Genomic DNA, 24,271 nt, shown 5'->3' on the forward strand with positions numbered 1-24,271 from the left:
GCCAAAATGTTAATATAACAAACTGACATATTGTGATCAATTTTAAACATTGTTAAATCCTTTTTATCATCAGTTAATTTGAAGAACACTCATAAGCAATAATTAAAAAAAAAAAATACTACCAGGTTTCTTTTACACTTCACTGAATTCTTTTCCTGGGAAGAAAATATAAATAAGAGCCTGACATACTGATGTAATTAGGTAAAGAAAATTATTTGTTGTTTATGTTTTCATTCTCCAGGCCACATGAGCACTTTCCACGTTGGACGCAATTTGCATAATGGAAACAGAGCAGGGAAGAGGCCAGTGGGAATCACCCTCGTTCCTGGCTATAAACATCCAATAACTTCCAACCAAGCAATGCAAATTTCTTCTTTTAAAAATGATTTACTCTATACCATCCCTGCACATAAAAGCTTACAGACTGAAAAGTCAAATGCCATACAAAAGGCGAGGGGAGAAGAATACATATACTATAGGTGAGGCTGGTGACCAGTCACTTCCCATTATAAGACCCTCTTTTCAAGCTTGTAAAACTTGATCAAACTTTACCTATGTCCCATGTTTGCCTCAGGTTAATTTTTTTTAAGTTTTTCAGCAGAAACAGTCCAGACATTCTTGGGAACAAAGGTAGGGAAAAATACATTTTACCCATGTTAAAAATTCTGGTGACCTCTTTGTGAAGGTCTAGTGCACCTATGCTCTGGACCAAGGACTTAAAATTTGGCAGGGGGGCTGGCCTTTTTGTCAGGGATATGTCTTTTGCCATCCCTATGAAAATCCACCCAAATTTGGCCAAGTTATATGCCTCGGAAAAATTGCAATCTGCCCAGTAGAGTCCTGCTAGATTTTTAGTATCTAAGGTCTCCAAAGATTCTGTCTGCACTAGGCATGCTTTAGCTTATGACCGAGAAGGCCACTCTCTGCAGCTTTGGGCTGCTATGGGCCGTGCTAGGTTAAGGCACTGAAACAGAAAGCTGGGAGGGTGTCTCTCTTCTGCTCTTGACCCAGGCAGGAGGAAGCTTCCTGCTTCAAATGCAGAGGGGACAAGAACCAGACTGTGACTCAAGAATTTCTTGATGCCAACTGGCAAAAGGGCGGGGAGGGAGCTACTGGAATCTCATGAGTTTGGTGTGTATAGTCTAGTTCACCAAAGAACGTCACGTGGTCTCAAATGGAAGCAGGTGTCACACTGGACATCAATATCATTGTGATATGTACATACAGATATCGAGTAAGGAGTTACATGTTCTTAAGAGTCTTTGTATCAAGGTGCTGATCACCAGCAAAGGTGAAAAGCAGGTTTTTTGTCAGACAGATGTTTATTCATCTGTTTACATGTAAATTGTCTTTCACCATGGGCTTATCACCAGTCTGAGCTGAATGCAAATAAAGGATCCTCAAAACTTCAGACAGAATCTAACAGGAAAAAAACAGCAGGGGAGAGACCCTTATCTGGAGGTGCACTTCAAAGGGTTGGGAGGCAGAGAAGACATCCAGGCACTCTTCACCAATGAAATAAAAGCACAGTAGTTTTGCTTCATGAAAAAAGCGTCTCAATCAGGCTTGACTAAAAACACTGGGAGAACTTTGGTCAGATAAAACTTCTTTAGACGGGAGGTTAACCTGTTAGTTAAGTTTAGTCTCTAGAAAGCGTGTTATGATTTTGTTTTAGATGTAACCGTTTCCAATATTCTTTCTTACTATCACTTAAGTGACTCAAGGTCCCTTCCAGTCCTAGGATTCTATGAAATCTCTATTATTATTTGACAACAAACTTATCCTTGTTTCACTATAAATATAGCTCAGTGCTGTGGCGTTAAGCTAAGTGCTGGTCCTGAGCTGAATCTTACAAGCCGGTGTTTTCTGTTCCTTTGGGAACTGCGGGCCTGGTAATTCTGTGAGTGTCCAATGGATAAGGGGCTGGACACTGCAGGGAAGGCTCCGAGGACTCAGGGGTTGGTGTGTGCCTGAGAGCAAGTCCTGTGGAGGTCTAGAGGGACCACTTGTGCTGCCAGAGCCTGCTGTTTTCAGGGAGTTGATCCACAGCAGGTACAAGGCTGCCTCACACTAAGGGCAATTGGTGAGGTTCCTTGCCACCCTGGGGAGCGTCACAGGGTAGGGGAGGGTGTATATTAAAACAAGGGCCTTGGAGAGGGGAAAACTGGGACTAGGGAGCCAGAAACAGACACTGGGAAGCAGTACATGTGCCAGAGACTGAGAACCAAAGAGGAGGAAGGAAGAGGGTGGGAGAAGACAAACCTGACAAGTAGACACGGTGCAAGGGGAGAACCACGAGTGCCTGGTTTAAGAGACTGGGACAAGGAGCTGTGGGCTCAGGGGAAAGGAACTAGATGATGAGCCCAAGGAGGGAGACTGGGAGCCATTGGGGACAGAGAAACAGACTGGGCAAGAAGCAGGGGAAGGGAGAACTGGGACTGACAAGGCAAGGAGACTGGGACTGGGAGCAGGGAGGAAAAGGTTGAAGGGGATGCAGGAGAAGAGGTCAAGCTAAGGAGGGAGAAGGAATGGGCACAACAGTCTGTGTCCACCAGAGCACATTCCCCTCCAGAGTCTGGAATAGAACCAATGATTTCTGAGTTTGTCATTTCTCTACTGTCAGCAAGTATGTGTGAAACTCACCGACAAACAGTCTCTCTCATATCCCCCTCTAGTGCTGGGCCACATAGAGGATGACAACCTACTAGCGCTATCAGTTACTCCAACAGCTTAAGTGACAGATGTCCGTGTAATAGATCTAAAGATTCCAACTCTGCTGAAGACCCATGTTGGTGTCAATATAAAGCCATATGATTTGATTTCTGTTTTTGCTTTCTCCTTTTAAAAACCTAGGAAATTACACATAAAAAACTATGTTAAAAGAACACTATTAAAGTACTGTACATAAGTCAAGCACTCAAAAGTTAAGAAATGCCCCAATGAAGGTTGGCTGTGCAACCTTAATTTAGCCTCTTCGTGCGTTTGCATAATGATACAGCCTTTAATTACATGATTACACACTATTTTTCCACAGGATGTCTATCTCATTCAGTGCACAAGATGGACCTGCTATAGGGATGAATCACAGCTGTTTAGGAAAGGAGGCTATTATTTGTAAGACACCTGCCTAATTTTTGCATAAGTTGGAAGGTGTGTGGTGAACAAGGCAGGGAATGGCAGAAAAAGAAAACAGTGCCATGTTGAACACTGCCCTTGAAAACTGGATTCTATCCCTGCCTCTGCTACAGAAATCCTATGTGATGTTGGGCAAGTCCCTTAATCTAAACTTTTTACAGGTGGTCCCTATTTGTGTGTTCCACACTTTCTGGGTGCCTGATTTGATACACTAGGATCTGATTTGCAAGAGTGCTGAGCACTTACAGATGGAAAAGAAGTTAATAGGATCTGTGCTATACAATGCTAAGTACTCTGAAAAATCAGGTCCTAGTTGTCTCAAACTGGCATCCAAAATTAGTGGAAACTTTTGACCTTCATCTCTCTGCCTCAGCTCTTCATCTGTAAAATAAGGATAATAGCATTGCTTCACCTCACAGGGGTATTGTGAAAATGAATTAATGTTTGTGAAGTACTCAGATAGTATAACAATGAGCCGCACAGAAAAGCCCATGAAACAATTAATAAGTCTGTCTTTAGAGCAGGGTTTGAATCATGTGCAGTAAATAAGGCATGGGGCCACACACTGAACAATGAGGAGAACACAAAATATTGAACAGCTGCTCATTAAGTGAACGCCATCCACCCTGTGCACTGAATGAGGCAGTGTTCTGTGGAAAAGATATATGATCACATAGTTAAGAGACTGTATCATAGTGCATCAGAGTGGATACCAATTTTTTTTTTTTATTTAAATCGGAAATTTAAATACTTTTAAAAATTGTATTTAGATTATTGTTTCTTTTTTTAAAATAAGCCTGTTTAAATTTAAATCTGAATTTAATACAAAATATTTTAAGCCCAAAATATATAATTATTATTTAGTTGTAAATGTGACATGTTTTTATATAAGAAGTTCATGTATGCAAAACATTTCAGGTTCTTTTATTTAATACAAATGATTTTTTATATGCTGTTGTGTGTTTAATTAAATTCCACTTACCATCAGGAAGGCCAAAGCACAATTAGAGTTGTAGCTAGCAAGGGATGTGAAGGATAACAAGAAGGGTTTCTACAGGTATGTGAGCAACAAGAAGGTAGTCAGGAAAAGTGTGGGACTCTTACTGAATGGGGGAGGCAACCTAGTGAAAGACCATGTGGAAAAAGCCGAAGTACTCAATGCTTTTTTTGCCTCAGTCTTCACAGACAAGGTCAGCTCCCAGACTGCTGCATGGGCAGCACAGTATGGGGAGGAGGTGAGCAGCTTTCAGTGGTGAAAGAACAGGTTAAGGACTATTTAGAAAAGCTGGACATGCACAAATCCATGGGGCCGGATGCAATGCATCTGAGGGTGCTGAGGGAGTTGGCTAATGTGATTGCAGAGCCATTGGCCATTATATTTGAAAACTCATGGCGATCGGGGGAGGTACCGGATGATTGGAAAAAGGCAAATATAGTGCCCATCTTTAAAAAAGGGAAGAAGGTGAATCTGGGGAACTACAGACCAGTCAGCCTCACCTCAGTCCCTGGAAAAATCATAAGGAATACATTTTGAAACACTTAGAGGAGAGGAAGGTCATCAGGAAAAGTCAACATGGATTCACCAAGGGCAAGTCATGCCTGACCAACCATAGAAGGATTGCCTTCTATGATGAGATAGCTGACTCTGTGTATATGGGGAAAGCGGTGGACGTGATATACCTAGACTTTAGCAAAGCTTTTGATACGGTCTCCCACAGTATTCTTGCCAGCAAGTTAAAGAAGTATGGATTGGATGAATGGATTATAAAGGTGGCTAGATTGTCAGGCTCAACGAGTAGTGATCAATGGCTCAATGTCTAGTTTGCAGCTGGTATCAAGCGGAGTGCCTATGGGGTCAGTCCTGGGGCCGGTTTTGTTGAACATCTTCATTAACGATCTGGGTGATGGGATGGACTGCACCCTCAGCAAGTTTGCAGATGACACTAAGCTGGGGGGAGAGGTAGATAAGCTGGAGGGTAGGGATAGGGTCCAGAGTGACCTGGACAAAGTGAAGAAGAAATCTGATGAGATTCAACAAGGACAAGTGCAGAGTCCTGCACTTAGGACTGAAGAATTCCATGCACAGCTACAGACTAGGGACCGACTGGCTAAGCGGCAGTTCTGCAGAAAAGGATCTGGGGGTTACAATGGACCAAAAGCTGGATATGAGTCAACAGTGTGCCCTTGTTGCCAAGACGACTAATGGCATATTGGACTGCATTAGTAGGAGCATTGCCACCAGATCGAGGGAAGTGATTATTCCCCTCTATTCAGGGCTGGTGAGGTCACATCTGGAGTACTGCGTCCAGTTTTGGGACCCACACCACAGAAAGGATGTGGACAAATTGGAAAGAGTCCAACGGAAGGCAACAAAAATGATTAGGGGGCTGGGGCACATGACTTATGAGGAGAGGCTGAGGAAACTGGGCTTATTTAGTCTGCAAAAGAGAAGAGTGAGGGGGAATTTGATAGCAGCCTTCAACTACCTGAAGGGGGGTTCCAAAGAGGATGGAGCTAGGCTGTTCTCAGTGGTGGCAAATGACAAAACAAGAAGCAATGGTCTCAAGTTGCAGCGGGGAGAGGGGGGACCTAGGTTGGATATCAGGAAAAATTATTTCACTAGGAGGGTGGTGAAGCACTGGAATGGGTTACCTAGGGAGGTGGTGGAATCTCCATCCTTAGAGGTTTTTAAGGCCTGGCTTGACAGAGCCCTGGCTGGGATGATTTAGTTGGGGTTGGTCCTGCTTTGAACAGGAGGTTGAGGGGGTTGGACTAGATGGCCTCCTGAGGTCTCTTCCAACCCTAGTCTTCTATGATCCTAATGCAGCTTGACTCAAATCATGAGCAAAAAGTTAATTAGCTAGTAAATAAGAAATACATCACTCACCATTTCCTAACATACTAAACATGTACATTTAATAAGAATCTGAAATTATTATCCTATATAATTGCTTAAATAAATGTATATAGTTATAGCGTACCTTCCTAGATAGCAAAAAGATCTACCAAATTGTGTAAAGGCTCTATTTAGTTGTAAATCAACATGTTTTAATGGTTATATCACTCAATGAGAATACACCTTTCTTTAGAAAATAACTGAAACACAAATTGAAAAGTAGATCAAAATGGATTATTTAAATCGAGGCTTTCCATTTGGTGATTTAAATCATTATTTAAATCACTGATTTAAATCATCTGCAATGTATATATACAAGGAGGTCGCAGTAAAGTTCCACAGGCAACCTTAATGCTGGTATTTCCTAACTTTTAACTTTGCAATCTTAATAATGTTCTTTTAATATAGTTTTTGTATGTAATATGTGTGTGCACATGTATGTATAATATATATATGTCTATATAGTAAGATTTCAGGATTGTCATTGGGTGTCACTCTGAACCCTACAATGCCTGTTGAGAGTCAGTGGGACATGATGGGAAACCGCTACAACCATGGTTGACAGCTCTTTTTGTTTAGAATATTATCAGGTTCAATCTTCACTGTAATTCTTGGCCTGTTACCATCCAATTTTTAAATTCTCAGACATTTCCAGCTTTTTTTTTACATTTTATGAATTACACCCATACGACAACATGAGCTTTCATCAAGCGTACACATATCCCACTCTGCCCCTTAACCTAGCCTTCTTTAATAGGCCAACATTTTATAGACATCATGGCAGAGGTGGACATTAAAAAGAAACTCACGTCACATCAGTGCTAGCTGGACATTCCATGCACAAGGGGCAGCGTAAAATAAAGCACACCCCCATCCAAGTACTGACCCATCCTGACCTTGCTCGGTTTATACAGACTTGTGACATGTATCAGACAGTACTTTATTTACAGTCTAGTTATCCAGAAAATTCTGCTTTTTTTCCCCCCCTGAAAACAACTGCAGGTTTTACTCAAGTTGTTCATAGAATTTCTGGAGGCCATTCTTTAAGTTACTCATTTTCACTTCCTATGCAGTTTAAGAGGCAATCCATTTTTAAGTGACTCTTGCTGCTTCTTCTTGGATCTTACAGTGATATCTGTTTAACATTTAAGAACATCAAGTAGAAGAAAAAAATCTCACTGATTCTCTAGATTGGATAAGGAAATCCTTGGACATCTTTGTTGTCCTTAGTTACCAAGCTGCTAGAATAAACTGATACAGATAATCACTACCTAGAACCAAATACAATATAAATAAATAAAAAAATTAACAAAGACTTCAATCAGGATCAGGTCCCCATTGTGCTAGATGCTGTACAAACACAATCGCTTGCTCAGACAGACTCCAACAACTTGACATGTCAATCTAGTGCAAAGTCAGATTCAGTGGCATAAATGGTGCTTTCCCACCAGGGCCCATGAGGTTATGCGGGCCCAACCAATCCAATTGGCACACTGGATAGGACCCATGCATATGGGACTCTGTATACCCACTATCTGTAGATGTAACTGGATCGTATATGGATTGCCTCCAGTGGACAGAACCCAGGTGTCCGGGGTTGGGGGGGGCTGTCTGTGCTGGTGCTGCAGGTGATAAACTATGAAGGGTGCTTGGATCTAGCTGCACACGCGTATCCCTGTTCATACCATCACCAGCCTGGCGAAAGGTGATCCACGCTGCAGTAGAGAGGGGCTACCAGGGGAGAATGGGTGGTAGTCCCCCAGGGCAGGGGAGTGGCTGGGATGAGGGACCCCTCTGGCCCTGGGCATGAGCAGCCAGCAAGGATGCTGTCACGGATCCACAGGATCAGTGCTATATCCCCAGCTTTGGGGCAGTTCTCTGGGAGGAACCCCTTTGATGTGCCAGGTTCGACTGGGTCACACTCTTCCTTCAGGGTGGGCCACATGGTCTCACCGCCTCCTCAGACTGAACCCCTGGGGCTTGAGCACTCCTGCTTCATGCTGCGAGCTCTGCTCCGCAAGTCCAACTGAGGCTGACTCCTGGTCAGAGACTTCTACACCCTGCAAGGACTAATGCACAGCAACCGGCATTTGCAGTGATGCTCAAGTGGTGTCTTCAAAACAGGAGGGTTTTTTACTCAGTTGGAACATAGCACTGGAAGTCCTTCAGTTAGCATCATCCATTCTGGTCAAACCAGAGCAATTCACCAGCCAAGCTGGAGTGAACTCCATTTTCAGGGTCTGAGCTTCTTCCCCTTCCTTCGTCAGTTCCCGAGTGAGAGCTTCCGCTTCTTCCAGAGTCCACATTTATTCCCCCACCTTAAATTAAGCCTCACAGTCCCCTTTGTTCTCGAGCTGGGGTCTCTGCTAAGTTTCCCTGCTGAGAGGCAGGGAAATCCTCCCCCTCTCTGGGTCGTTGGTTGCTAGGCGTCAATGTCCTTGCATCATCATCAGATTTTCTACTGATATGGGTCCACCTTGGCCAGTCCTTTTTAATGACCCATTCCATCCCCACAGGCAGCTAGATGAGACACACCTATGTCTCTTAGCCTGCCCTAAGAGCAAACAATCCTTTTCCTCCCTACCAGGTAGCCAAGCAAAGTATAGGGGAAACTGAGGCACACATAGGCATCACAAAAAATATTACAAAAAATTCCCACTTAGTCATAGATACATGAACGGGGCATAGAGGGTACTGCAACACCCAGGGGTGCATGGAGGGCCCCAGAGACAGGAGATGCCCCCCCCCCCAACTGAGTGCAAGGTAAAAGCATTGTCCGCTTTGCATGGGGCAGGGGCGTGGGGAGAACTGGGGAGGATTGGGGGGAGGGAGTGCTGAGGAACTAGATCAGAGCTGGGGTGAGGACTTGGAGCAGAACTAGGAAAATGGGGGGGCTGGATTGGGGATGTGTGGGACTGGGTTTCAGAATTGGGAAGAGGGGCCCTAACTTATTCTTGCACCCGGGTGCTTTGGGTCCTTGTTACACCACTGGTCAGATTATTTAAATTTAAAAGCATCCACTCATTTTAAGGAAAAAAGAGAGGAAGAGAATCCAACCCATGTCCCTAGTTAGAGGAATGAGTGTCATCCATTTTATTAAATACTAATTAGATGAAGTATATAGGTAACATTCACAGTAAGAGAATATTTGTTTATACAGAGAAAAAGTAGGTCAAATACATGCACCTACCAATTTTTCCAAACATCTCATTATACTTAAGTATTAATAATGTAATGGGTTAAAAAAAATAAAAAAGCATATACACACACCCTCACTCTCACTTCTCAAGAGTCAGTGTTGTCTTAATTAAAAGGTCTTTTCCCAGCTCTGTTTACAAGAATTGCCACCGTTTACCACCGCTGGAGATTCCTTTTCACTCTGAGGTGAAAAGGGTCAGACACATTATGTTTGTGTTTCCAAGTAGCTGAAGCAGACATGCAGTTGCCTTTTTCATTTGACAAGGGGTTCTCAGCAACAGGTCAGTGAATGACCTTTTCAAAGGAACGAGTTAGCCTTCCGTATGCATCCAATATTATGCCAAGCTGCATTTCTCAAAACCACCAATAATTTCTCAGCAAAATGGGGTCTTGCCCCGTATTTCCTCCAGGGGAACTGCCAAGCAGCCAATCACACTGCCTCCTGCTTTCACTCAGAGGCGGATTCTTTCTTAACTGGATTAATATTTTTCTGATGCTGGAGCACAAACCCCACACAATTACAATCCCAAGTACTGTCTGTGGCTTGCTGCTCCTGTGCCCCCAGTCAGGGGGCATGAAATTCAGGACTTAAGCAGTGATCCCTATATGCAGAAATGAAGACCCATTTTATCATTTTACACCTTCTCTTTACAGCAGATTCATCCCTTTAATCACAATACTGGGATCATTCCAGAGTCCTCTCAGTGCTTCTCCTTCCAAACAACAAAGAGACTGAATTACACACTACTAAGTTGTTAGGCAAGTTCATATTCCCCACACCACAGGTTTTACAGCTAGCAGGAGGCACACACCCTTACGTTGCTACTGTAAGTGTGGGGAGGGGGGTAGGAAGTCACAGAACCTGATACTAGGCTTTGGCTACACTGGCGCTGTACAGTGCTGCAACTTGCTGCGCTCAGGGGTGTGAAAAAACACACCCCTGAGCGCAGCGAGTGCAGCGCTGTAAAGCGCCAGTGTAATCAGTGCCTGCAGCGCTGCATGCTTGCTCACAGCGCTGCAAGCTATTCTCCTCGGAGAGGTGGAGTACATACAGCGCTGCGAGAGCTCTCTCGCAGCGCTGGCTGCGCGACTACACTCGCGCATCACTCGTGAAGTCCCAAGCGTAGCCAAGCCCTAGATAGTCTCCCAGATACAGAAAATAAGGGCTTGTCTACACTGGCACTTTACAGCGCTGCAACTTTCTCGCTCAGGGGTGTGAAAAAACACACCCCTGAGCACTGCAAGATTCAGCACTGTAAAGTGCCTGTGTAGACAATGCACCAGCGCTGGTAGCTATTCCCCTTGTGGAGGTGGATTTTTTTATAATGCTGGGAGAGCTCTCTCCCAGTGCTGTCTTATGCTGTGACTACACAGCCACATCAAAGCGCTGCCGCGGCAGCGCTTTAACATTGCTAGTGAAGACATGCCCTAAATCTGTAAATCCCACAATCCTGCTTCTTCAAGGTAGAACTGCAAAGCCAGCAATGCACTGAAACCCAAGAGTGCAAGCAGACATGAAAAGCCAGTTTAACTAGGTAAATAAGGCTGTGGATTAGAGAGACAAGGTGGGTGAGGTAATCTTTTTTTGATCAACTTCTGTTGGTGAGAGAGAAAAGTTTTTGAGCTTTCACAGAGTTACTCAGGTCTGGGAAACTACAGAGGGATGTAGGTCTGTAGTGTCACAATGAAAAATACCAGGTGAAACAGATTGTTTAGCATAAGTAGCTAACACATATTTTAAGCAACCATTCAACGTGAAGTGGCCTGTTAACACCCCTCCAGTCACATGGGGGGAAGTAAGAGGGGGACAGATGAGGCGGGGAGGGAGTTGTTAGTGGGTTACAGATTGTTGTAATAAACCATAAATCCAGTGTCTCTATTCAGTCCATTATTGTTAGCATCTAGCAAAATTATGAATTTAAGCTCCCAGGCTTGTCTTTCGAAAATATTGTGCGGGTTTCCTTGAAGATGAGGAGGGATAGGCCAGATATAGAGAGTGATCATTTTGTGAAAAGTGTTCACCCAGAGATGATAGGGTGTTTTTGTCTTTTATCATTTTCCTGTGGAAGTTCATTCATTCCTCCACAAACTCTGAAACATTAAAAACCTCCCTCAAAACGCCATCCTTGCCACCACGGATGTCACTTCCCTATACGGCAGGGGTGGCCAAGCCATGGCTCGTGAGCCACATGGGACTTTTACAGTTAAAGTGTGGCTTGTGGAGCCCCCACATGCCTCTCCCCCACATTCTTCGCCTACCAGACTGGGGGGGGGGGAGGGGGAAGCTCGGGGCTTCTGTCCGGCGGCTGGGTGGTGGGGCTTCAGCCCCGTGAAGTATGCATGCCAGGGCTTGGGGCTCCTGTGGGTCTGAAGCTCCCCTTGCTACGGGGCTGAAGTTCCGAGTCCCATCAGGCGCTCCCGGCTCTCGAACTTCTGAAGATTATCGTATGCGGCTCGGAGGGTCAGTAAGTTTGGCCACCCCTGCTATACACCAACATCCCTCACAATGACAGCATAGCTGCCTGCCTCAAATATTTACAAGACAATGGACCGCCCTCAGATATCCACCCCAAACACATCGCCAAACTCATCCATTTCATCCTCACATATAACAAATGTTACATTCAACAACAAAGACTTTGTCCAAACCATGGGAGCAGCCCTGGGTACTAGGATGGCTTCCTAATATGCCAACCTCTTCATGGGCCACAGTGAAGAATTTCTGGGCAAATGCACCACAAAACCAATGATATACCTGAGATACATCCATGATATTTTCATCCTCTGCACAGACGACAAACTCCCTCAGATTTCCAACACAACTTCAACAACCACCACCCGTCGTCCATTAAACTCTCTCTCAAACACTACCATACTAATATCAGCTGCCTGGACACCACGATCAGCTTCAAGAATGAAACTCTACAGACAACCATGTATAAGAGAAATCTACGGAACACCACACCAACCTTCATAGATCCAGTAACCAACCCAAATACACCAAGAAATCTGTTATCTACAGCCAGGCACTCAGATACCACAGAATGTATTCAGAGGAGATGCACCTTAACACACTCAAAACCGCCTTCAAAAAACAATGACACTACTTCTCTAGTGGATTGCATTATGAGAGAACCTGCTTCAATACAGAAATAAAACCCCCTCCGACTGCACACCCTTAATTGTCACCTACCATCCCACACTGGAACCCATACAGACTATCAAACAACCACCACCCATACTCAATGGGGACCCAATCCTCAAAAAAAAAAATCTTTCCTGAACCCCTCTTCCTTCAAACAACCCCCCCGCCCCCAAGCTCATCATCAGAAGCAAGCTTCCTGCCAGAACAACCTGCAGACATATCTCCATTGCTACAATGATCAGTACGTTCAAGATCCAGGGGTCCTACGCATCCCTGTCCCAACATGTGGCGTACCTCATCTAGTGCACCAAATGCCCCTACAACAACTATGTGGGTGAAACCAGACAATCACTATACTCTCCAATGAACTCAACTCAGGAAAATGATGAAAGATAGAAACACCCTATCACCTGTGCGTGAACACTTTTCACAAAGCCATCACTGTATCTCACCTAGCCAGCCTCATTCTCAAAGGAAACCTGCAGAATACTTTTAAAAGATGAGCCTGGGAGTTTAAATTCATAACTTTGCTAGACACTAAGCATCATGGAGACACTGGATTTAAACGATCTATAACCCACAAACAACTCCCTCACCTGCCTCCCCCCCCACCCCGTTTCCTCCCTATGACTGGAGAAGTTAACGAGTCACTTCACCTGGAATGGTCCCTTGAAATATGTGTTAACTACTTATGCTAAACAATCTGTTCCAACTTCTATTTAGCTTTGACACACTGATTTCCCAAACCTGAAGAGCAGCTCTGTGAAAGCTCTAAAGCTTGTCTCTCTTCCACCAACAGAAGTTGGTCCAATAAAATATATTACCTCACCCACCTTGTTTCTGTCTAATATCCTGGGACCAACACGGCTACAACAACACAGTACAACAAAGGCTGTGGATTGTGAGTGATGGCAATGCTGCTGGCCAATGGTGGGCAGGAAGTTGGGAAGGGGTCAGGTGGAGAAGATATTTATGGCCCTGATTCAGCAAAACACTTTGGAATGGGTTTAGTTTTAAGCACATCCTTGAAGTTCCACCACTTGGCTGAACTGGGGCCTATGACAACATCTCTGCCATAGTGCATGTCTGTTGGCTAGTGCACGAGTAGCATTGTATAAATGTTAATCAGGTGTCTTGCCTGCCCCGCACAGCTGGAGGAAGACTCCAGACCTGGTAGTGGAAAATAAGGACATATATTTCCCCCCCTTTCAGGATGATTCTCTAAGTGAAGTACTATTTTGACTGTAATAACAGCAGAGTTTATGAATGCATACAGTTGTTTAGAAGTGTTCTGCGGATGTTAAAAATAAGATATTCCTGAGAAAGAGGGGGTGGGAGGGAATAGCCAATCACTATTTCAATATTTCAATTAAAAGAAACAGCTTTAAAAAAATGAACCGGCTCATTCATGAATGAGACTATCTTGCAGGCTGCACCCCACTGGCTCTCTGCAGCCATCACCAGGAATTCCTATCACATTGCTTGGCATTACCTTACTGTCATTCATAGGGTCTTAATACTTTAAAGATGTTCCACAAGCAACATATGCACTTTCATAAATGGTTAAAATTAACTTGGAGAGTTTTAGATACCTTGTTGGCTTTGGCACCAGAGCTATAAGAAACCACACTGTGAAGAGTGTCAAATGTCCTGATTTATATTCCAATTGAATCAAGATAACAACCATGTGCAGAACACAATGTACCCTGCAGACTCTCAACAGCTGTCAGATTCATTTTGCTGTGATATCTGATCCCAGGATGAGGCAGAGATGTATGCAGGACAGTGATTGAATAAATCCCCATGATTTTTTAATTCATCCATGCGGTTATACATTGTGTTCAGACATGGATATCAGAATACAAAAGAGGACATTTCTTGCATATCTATGCCATTTTAATGAAAAAAATTAATAAAGCTGGATTAATTTTAGATAAGAAGTTAGAGGAGGGATTAGTGGTTAGTGAGCTGGCCTGGGTTCAATTTCCTGCTCCACCACTGGCTTCCTGTGACACTTCGGGCAGGTCACAGTCGCTATGTGCCTGAGCTTGCCATCTGTAAAATGGGGATATCAGCACTTCTCTACCTCACAGAGGTGTTGGGAGGATAAATGTATGAAAGGTGATCAGATACTACCGTGATGGGGGCCATCTAAATGCCTTAGATCAAGGGTGGCCAACCTGAGCCTGAGAAGGAGCCAGAATTTACCAATGTGCATTGCCAAAGAACCACAGTAATATGTCAGCAGCACCCCCCCATCAGCCTTCCTCCCTCCCTCCTCCCCACTCCAAGCGCCTCCCACCTACTGGCAGCCCTGCTGCTCAGCACCTCCCCCTTCCTTCCCACACCTCCGGATCAGCTGTTTCGTGGCATGCAGGAGGGTGGGGGTAGGGGGAGGGAGGAGCAAGGACACGGCAGGCTCGGGGAGGTGGCAGAAAGGGGTGGAGTCAGGGCTGGGCCTGTGGCAGAGCCAGGGGTTGAGCCATGAACACCCCCTGGCACATTGGAGCAGCATATTAACTTCTGAAGAGCCGCATGTGGCTCCGGAGCCACAGGTTGGCCACCCCTGTCTTAGATAGATACATTTCATTTGCTAAAGTGATCCTCAACACATCTCCCTTGCCTCCTGCACCTCCAAGGGATAAGCTCAGCACCTGCAGAATTTAGTCCACAGGTCAGAACAGCCCTTTAGCTCTCCTTCCATATGCATGTGTGACACAGGGTAGAAGCAATGCATTTTAATGGCACAATCAACCTCATGCAGATAACTGTGTGAAACCGGATGCATCAAGTTCTCTCACTAACCCTGGGGAAGGGATCAAACCACTGGATGTGTTTTAAGATAGGGTCCCACCTCACTTACCAAACCTGCAGAACTAGTGGCCATTGCTTTGGTGCTGCTGGATAAGTCTTCCCCCTCATTGAGAGTGGGTTTTACATTGCACTTATATGGAAGAAAGTTACAGTTATCTTTGGCTTTTACAAAGAACAGTAGATGGTTTTGTTTTAAATCCGTTTTCCCCTCACAACCAGTCTCAAAATGAATGAAGAGAGGTTAAATCTGAACCTATCTGAAAATTAGTTTAAAAAGTAAAAGAGAAGAGTGTGCCCAGTGTTACACTGGGTTAATTCCTACCCATTGGTGCTGCTTGGTGTGTCTGCGGATGCCATTACGACACTTCAGTGTAAATCAGCTCATCTGGAAGAGAAAAGAGGACATTAATACACAAGTAAAAAATATGCAGGTATTTTCCCTTTTGTAAGACATAGCACATAATATTCAGCCTGATCATAGGTGCCACCTAAGCTTTGCTTAAGCAATAATATGGACCAATGGGATCACTTTTCTCCCAAACGGTTGCTCCCCGTAGATGGTCGTATAGGGCAGGACAGGAGGCTGGGTGTGTCTAATCTCCAGAGAAGTGCTCTCTTTCTAGTACCATCCTGCCTGAAATGTCTTGTTAATTTGAAGCAGAAATTATGCAGGGAAGGAATAGACATTTACAGTTGTGTGTGTGTGTGTGTGTGTGTATCTGCCTTTCAGCTTTGGTGATCAGAGGTGTCTGATCCATCAGATTGCTCCTTTGACAGCTTGTTTTCTAAAGCCATATCGTAATTGAGCAAAATGCAGGTTCCCCTACAAAAATAATGCTCTCTGAGTATGATCTATGAGTGAAGATCAAAAGCAAAACCAAAACATGCACAGCATTTTTCAGCAGCTCTGCCCAAGAGCAGCTTTCCCCCCTCAAACCTGCAGGGCAGTCTGAGCTATCAGCCCGAATGACCATGTATTAGCAAGGCTAATACTCTACAGAATAGATGGTTTGCCTGGGGCAGCAAATTGTTAGCAGTATTGCCAACCCCCAAAATGTTCAAAAGTCATGAGTCAGGCTCACCAAAAATCATGATATTGGCTTTAAAACCATGAGATTATGTAAAAATATTAGATTAGGTGTTCTTTTTATTTGCCGTCTGCTTTTTGAACCTTTCGGGTACACCAGGGTCACATTTTGAAGCTTTCTCCCCAGCTACGGAGGCTAGAAATTTACTTTTTCTTTAAGAATGAAGGCTGAAATCGTTATATACCCTCTTGACTGCATGAGCTGGGGCTTTAAGGAAAACAATAGTTATTACGAGACTCACGACAAAATCAGCAGAGTTGGCTACACTGCATTAGGACTATTGCTATGCATTAGTAAAATTCTGACACAGAAAGAAGAGTTCTCTGCCTCAAGAAGTTTACAATCTAAGAACCTGGTAATGAACACCGTGCTTAGTCCTGTAAGTCGTCCCATTGGTCTGAACTCCATTGGTTTGAACTGTTGGCTTCAAAGGGACTTCTCACAGCAGTAAGCACTATACTCCTTAGGCCTGGTCTACACTACCCCCCCACTTTGGACTAAGGTACGCAAATTCAGCTACGTTAATAACGTAGCTGAATTCGAAGTACCTTAGTCCGAACTTACCGCGGGTCCAGACGCGGCAGGAAGGCTCCCCCGTCGATGCCGCGTACTCCTCTCGCCGAGCTGGAGTACCGGCGTCGACGGCAAGCACTTCCGGGATCGATCCGGGGCACTTCCGGGATCGATCCGGGATCGATTTATCGCGTCTTAACCAGACGCGATAAATCGATCCCAGAACATCGATTGCCTGCTGCCGGACCCTCCGGTAAGTGTAGACGTACCCTTAGAGAGCATTTGCAGAATTAGGTCCTAAATGTCTAGGAGCAACACAAAACATTCAGTAATTGCTTGTGTGGTGTGGCACTGTGCGAAGATATTTGCCAAACAGAAATCCCTAGAACTAGCACCTAGTTAGCCATCATCTGAGGTCACTACTCATGCTGGGCTCTTTAGCATTTCAAGGCCCAGAGACTTCTATGTTGGAGTTACATGAGCACTTCTTTGAAGCATACAACAGCTGTATTTTCCAACTGGGGGTGCCACCCATGGAAGCACCAGACTGGTCCAGGGAGATAGACATAGGAAAGGAGTATCTGGGTGGTGAGGGGAGGGAGAGAAGCTGCATGACCCTAGATACCCCCACACATTCACTACAAATATGCCCTAGAAATGCAGATAAAGCAAAGAGAAGCTCTTTGAAAGTCTCCTCTCTCCTCCCAGCTGTGGTACCTAACTACACTGGATTACAGGCTCAAGCAGTAGTTTACCAGCCCGAACTTCTCTTCTCTGTTCCTTTCTGGTGAATAGAGGAAACAAAAAAATATACGGCAAAATGGAATAAAATAAAAGGCACAACGAAAAGGAAAGACAGACAGAAAAGAGAACACAGATATCATGTCCCACCACAGTTACTATGACGTGCATTGAAATGGGTGGTTGTAACAAAAGAGTGCTATTCACAGCCAGTTGGGTTTCAGTTACCAGGTATTCCTCTCCCCCTTGATCATTATAAAAATGAGGTCAATTTAAAAAAAAAAAAGACTTGGATCTGCGATCTACAAAGTCTTCCCTGTGCTCAAGTCCATGCAAATGCCCGGAGCATATTTTATTACTAAGCTAGTGGCAACTACCACAATAATCACCTTGATTCCTCCTTCAGATCTACTCTAGTTGCCCAATGTCCAGTTTCTCAGGGCAGGTCTACACTTAAAATGCTGCATTGGGGCAGCTGCACCGCCACTACAGCATTTAAGTGAAGATGCTCCCACACCGATGGGAGACCTTCTCCCGTCGGGGTAGTTAATCCACCTCTGCAAGAAGCGGTAGCTATGTCGACAGGTGACGCTCTTTCGTCAACATAGCGCTGTCTATACCAGGGGTTAGGTTGGTATAACTATGTCGTTCAGGGGTGTGGATTTTTGACACCCCAACAACTTAGTTATATTAATATATGTGTGTAGTGTAGACCTGGCCCCAGTTGAATAGGTTGCACAAAACCTTAACAACAATAACTGGTTTAGAAGAAGTTTCAGGTAGCTTTTTAACAAATTGCTTTCATTAAGAGCTGAGAAGTGCGCCACAAGAAACTGCTTTTGAATAAGACCAAAGTGAAATTAAGGATAGAAAATCAGGTCTGGATTAGTGTAAGTACAAAACCCACAACAACCCAGGGGTATCAGGAGAAGGAAGAGAAAAAGGAATATTGGAAATAAATTCTGGCAGGAAAACAAGCACAGAAATGGTTAATTATCCGATCAGACCATTTATTTGCAGCATCCCACCCTACTGAGAGCATAAAACAGATTTATGGCTCGAGGACAGGCTGCAGTAGCATTATGTGAAACAGTGGGAGCTCAGCTCAGCCAACTGAAATTAAAAGGAGTGGATGAGTTGGTAACTGGATAAAGAGGCTGACCTCTAGGTCATCAGTTTAATTCCAGGCCAGTCAGCTACCATTAGAAAGTTGTTCAGTCTTTAGTGCACTATATCAAGCAAGTTTGGTGTGCTCAGATTAACCTATGACAGCATCTCTGTCAGATCACCGCCACCAAAACAAAAACTTCCTGTTGAAAAGACTCAGGAATAGATATGCATGGAGACTACACTATCAAAACATTGTTACATACAGACAGTAGGATGCAAACAGAAGAGATTCCACTTTGAGCATAACAATGTATGAGAACAGCAGCCTCTCTTGAAAGTTTTGTTCCATTTATATTTGAGAATTTAGAGAGATCTAACACTTCCCACACTTCTCTGGGCTTTCCCATCTCTAGTCACGGTCTAGCCTCAGAACCCCATCCTACCGAGTGCTGAGCTCCATCTCCTCATGTTGTCGTCGTTAGGTGTGGAAGGAATGGAGCTCCATTCAGGAGATGCAAAGCAACTGTACCATGGCTTTGCATCCTTGGCTATCCAAAGCTCCCCACTATCAGAAACAGGACTATGATCCCAACATCGGTTAATTTTGTTGAACATTCAAGTATCAAATCTTTACTATATGAACATATTAACATTGCCCATGACACTTGGATACTAGAGGCTGTAAAGTATATAATAGATTTTACTTGATTATAGCAGAGGAATTAATAGTGCTCAAATACTATGTAAGAATTAAGAATGGATGGAATCCTTTGTGGTACATGCTCCCAGGCAGAGTTTAAGACATACCTGTGACATTCTATGATCAGTAATCTTGTTTTAAGAAAAGAAACTGAGATGAAAACAGTTGTAGAAAAGGCAGCTCAGCCTGACAGACAGTCTCAAGTTGGGTTTAAAATAAACTAATGTAGGTAAACAACCCAGGAAGAGTTCTAAGTGGGTAAAGGGAGCAGCTCTCCAAACTACTACTCAAATGGTCCTAACATTGGCTGCACATGATCAAAAAGGAGTTTGCCCCTCAGGAGAAGGATTGGGCCACAAGAGGTACAGTAGTATAGAGGAACACCAATCCATCACAGATTGACTGGGCAGCATGGGGAGAGAAGCATGCACTGCCACTACCTATGTTATATCTGCTCTATGGCTATAGGGAACATTAATCTCTGGGATAAAATTCTGATTCCGTTGAAGTCAACGGGAGTTTTGCCACTGACTTGATCTCACAACCAGGTGTGTTAATCCAGCAATGCATTCATTTAAGAGAGTTAACAACATATATCATATTTCAGTAAGCCATGACAAGCTAAATTGTCACCTGTTTTCTGCCACTCTCTCCCCCTCCAGTTCGCATTTGCAAGATATTTGTTTCTAAACAGAAGCTTTCCCTTCCAATGTCAATTAATATAATAAAGAATTCTAGTTAAAATCCCTGGTTTTGTTCTCAAAGTGCGCACACAACATACAAGTAATTTTTTCCCTTGCAGATCTTTGACAGTTTCCTCCTTCACCAGTTTTGAATGATGTATGTTTCTTCCCCCTCCCACTATGTTTTAGAAATTCTAAGACGCCAGAGGTTTCCTCTAGAGCCAGAGTCAGGAAGTGAACTCTCTTTCAAATGGCTTACTGCAATGCTTTTTATAAACACAGTTTCAAAATAAAATCCAATGTTTTGTGAATAAACATTCCTCAACTCTTCAAACGTTTTTGAAGAACAAAAACAAACATAATTGGGAACCATCAAAATATAAATATTTATGCATGTTTATTCTTCTTCTTACAAGCCACTAAGTCGCTACTCAATAATACTGTCACTAATAGCCATGCAAAACCTAGCACTTGTGACGCAGGCTCCAACACTGATCTTTTATAAATCCCATGGAGAGAGGCAAAACAGCATGGGCTACATGTTCTAATTGCTAGGGAGACTTTTACTGTGGAGTGGGAGGGGAAAGATGATAAACAGCTATTTGGAAGAGACTTAAATGTTAACTGTTTGCTTTGTAACTCTACACTTAGCACCTACAGACTCTACAACTTTCAAACACCTAGAAAGGAGAGTGAGAGTTTGAAAGTAGTTAAAACAGTTTATAACTTTTATAATACAAGTTTCTAACACTGTTAGAAAGAGCTACATTCAAACTCTGATGTTGGGAGACAGGTAGGTTAGTGTTGAACACAACTGCAAAGTAGCACTCACTAAGCGTTTTTGCCAACAATTTCCCATCACTGATACCACCAGTTCTACTCCACCTGTGAGGAGTATAAATGTAGACAACACTCCAAGCAGTTGCTGCTATTGTCATGTCATTTAACCCTGCAGAGCGGCTGGGGAATTTAGTCAGGACTGAAAACTATCCTGCAATGAGGCAGATTGGGAAATTCATTTTCCATATACATAGACACCCTTTTAACATTTCTGTTTGGATAACTAGCTTAGTGTAAGAAGTATTTCTTTTTCATACTATTTTGAACAGCAATGCAAACTTTTAACATCATTTTTTAAGCAGTTGTATGTACGCACACACACAATTCTTATGAATGATCACTTTGGTTATTTCCTGGAGCTGTCAGGCACTCAGATACTACAGTAGTGGAAGACAAATACCTAAACAGGTTTTCATAGGATATCATTAACCCATCAAAACTAATTTTTTTAAGTGAATGTTATCAACCTTTTAAAAGTGTCATGCAAAGAAGTGGACGTACATAGAGAAACTACTGTCCATCTCAAAAAGAAGCTTTAAATAAATCTCTAGTGGCAGACTTCTATGGAAGGAAGTTTAGGTCATGGATCCTGGAGCACTGGCAGAGAAGTCCTCAACATTAGTTTACCAGGCTCCTGTGGCTGATATCATAATATGTCCAATATAAAATATTTAAGGACAACAGGAAGCCCCAACGCAATTGGGAGCTTTTCTACAAACCACAACTTTTTGAATATGTAAGATACATATAAGCTGTTTAAAAAACACCGTTTAAAAAACACAGACAACCCAGACACCTGAAATAGCTGCATTAAGGGCAGTTTTTGTGACATTGTTGAAACAGATGTTATGCTATCCCTTGTTCACTTTAACTTAAAAATACTTTTAGCAAATAAATGCACAATTCAGAGGCTTCAGTGCAACTTTGTGTTCCTAGCTACTGTTAGCCCCGCCTTCCTCTTCCCCATCAATGAATTCTACATCTTATCTCATTGTGCGAGGCACCATATAAACACACAGTAGTAGATGGTCCCTGCCCCGAAGAGCGTAGTCTATATAGGACAGCTACAGGGTGGGGGAAAGGAATATACCACACAAGCAAAATGATGATTTGTAAATGTTATGTTAGTGCCTTTTTTTTTTTTTTTTTTTTTTTTTTTTTTTTTTTTTTTTTTTTTTTTTTTTTTTTTGGGGGGGGGGGGGGGGGGGTTTGGTTGTGGTGGGCGGGGGGGGGGGTGGGGAGGGGCGGCAGGGCAGGGCGGCGCTCTTCTTTTTTGCCTGGAGCGGCAAAAAAGTTAGAGCCGGCCCTGCCAATGAGAGAATAACTGGACTGTATTGCTCCCTTATTTGTTATTCACATACAGGACTGTCCCCCAAGAGTCTACAGGGTTTGCTTCCTTTGATCTCCTTTACGGGAAAGAGGTGCAGGGACCCTTAGATTTAATACAAGGCCCTTGGAAGAGTAATATGGAAGAGCCTGTAGGGGAATGTGGCACTTGTTTTAAAGAGAATTTAAAGGCTATGATGGACATAATGCATCAGAACCTTGAAAGGCTGGTATGACAGGCATGTTGGAGAAAGGTCTTTTGATGTAAGTGACTTGGTATTAGATTTGAATCTAGTGAGGAAAACAAAGTTCAAGATTGTTGGGAGGGACCTTTTGAGGTAATAGAGTGAAGGAGGTCACCTGCGATGTAACGAAACCCCACAGCAGGGAGTTGCGCAAACAGTACATGTCAATAGATTGAAAACTTACCACAAAAGAGAGGTGAATATGATTTATTGTGTTGATGAGGGAACATTTACTGCCCCTTTAATTATTTGGTCCTGGAGAGTGAGGAAGAGACTCCACTGGAGAGCACTGAAATTTGGGAGGGTTTGAATCCAACCCAAAAGTAGGATATGTTGGCCCTCTTGAAATACCACAGGCAGGTATTTTCCAACCAGCCAGGTTTAACTGACGAAAGAATGCATTCCATTGAAACTGCAAGGTCCTGCCCTGTTCCTAGCAGAGCATACCATGCTAAAGATGAAATGCAAAGACAAATTCAGGAGAAAGTGGAGAGCACGCGCATGGGAGCGATCACTAAATCAGAAAGCCCGTGGGCATCTCCTACTGTGATGGTACCTAAAAGGAATAAAACCCTGAGATTTTGCATGGATTTTAGAAGGGTAAATGACATCACCCAACCTAATCCTTACCCTACACCCCAGATAGAAGACCTTCTGGATCTACTGGGCAGTGCAAAATTCATAAGTACTCTGGATTTGACTCATGGATACTGGCAAATTCCCTTAGATTCCCTTAAATTCCTGATGTCCAGGAAAAGTCAGCTTTCACAGTGGAATGTGGCCTGAGTTTAAGATTATGCCTTTTGGATTAATTAAGCCCCTGAAAGGTAGCCCCTGCATTTTCAATGAGGTGCTGCAGGGTTTACAGACCTTTGTCAAGGCCTACGTAGACAACTTGGCTGTTTGTAGTGACTCCTAAAAACCTAGATTACCTGAACCTTGTGGGAATTGTATTGCAGCGGCCTAGAGAAGCCAGCCTCACTGTCAAGGTGTTAAAGTGCAAGATGGGGGCCACAGAAGTATCTTAGCTAGGACACAGGGTGGGCAGTAGGTTTGTTCGCCCTGACCCTTTAAAAGTAGAAGCCATTCGGAATTGGCCTGTCCCACAAACCGAGAAGCAGGTCCAATCCTTTATCAGTCTGGCCAATTAACACCAGAGGATTGTAAAGGAGTTCAGTGACATTGTGGCCTCTATAACAGACTTTATGAAAAAGAGGAAGCCAAACCAGGTGAATTTGGACTGACGCCTGTGAGAAAAAGCCTCTTATGTCCTTGAAGCCTGTCTAAAGAGTTAGTTTTAATCAGCTCTGATTTCCGCAAATCCTTTATGCTGTGCACTGATGCTTCTAATACTGGGTTAGGTGCAGTGCTAACACAGACTGGGGTGTGGGACAAGCAGCACTCTATTGCCTTTTAAGTAAAAAACTGACCTCCACTGAACAGAACTATGCTGACACAGAGAAGGAATGTTATGCCATTGTTTGGACTATTACGCAACTATCTATATAACAGAAAATTTAAATGCTATCGGACCACTCCCCGCTAACACAGCTGTGTTGAGCCAGAGGGACCAATTTGAAACTATTACACTAGAGCCTAGTTCTACAGGAGTAGGACATGGAAACAGTACATATCAAGGTAAAAAAAATAAAATGCAGTGGCAGATGCCTTGTCAGGAGTAGCGAGATCCTTAGGCATATTCAGGAGCGCCAGTGACATCCCTTCTTACACCATTTTTACATTGGGGGTGTGATGCCAGAGGTCCCCATGCTTCAATTGAATACTGACAAATGCATAGCTGAAATCAGTCTGGCTCACCTGTGTGTTATTGTTAAAA

At 43.6% G+C, this 24,271-nt stretch overlaps 1 protein-coding gene across 5 annotated transcripts in view; it reads right to left on the bottom strand.

The window, feature by feature from the left end:
• AFF1 (AF4/FMR2 family member 1) overlaps positions 1-24,271 on the bottom strand; it is a 162,511-nt gene that overhangs the window by 135,855 nt on the left and 2,385 nt on the right. For 4 of the 5 annotated variants that reach the window (XM_026660484.2, XM_026660483.2, XM_026660482.2 and 1 more), the window contains exon 2: positions 15,511-15,573. In XM_026660484.2, coding sequence (XP_026516269.1) covers positions 15,511-15,545 — 35 coding nt within the window. In that variant the 5' untranslated portion in view covers positions 15,546-15,573. Of the gene's footprint in view, positions 1-15,510; positions 15,574-24,271 lie in introns of those variants that run through there. The other variant, XM_029913670.1, reaches the window with a different exon arrangement.

This window comes from Terrapene carolina, unplaced genomic scaffold (assembly GCF_002925995.2).
Source record: "Terrapene carolina triunguis isolate 2854851 unplaced genomic scaffold, T_m_triunguis-2.0 Scaffold789, whole genome shotgun sequence".
In the NCBI taxonomy this organism is placed as follows: Eukaryota; Metazoa; Chordata; order Testudines; family Emydidae; genus Terrapene; species Terrapene triunguis.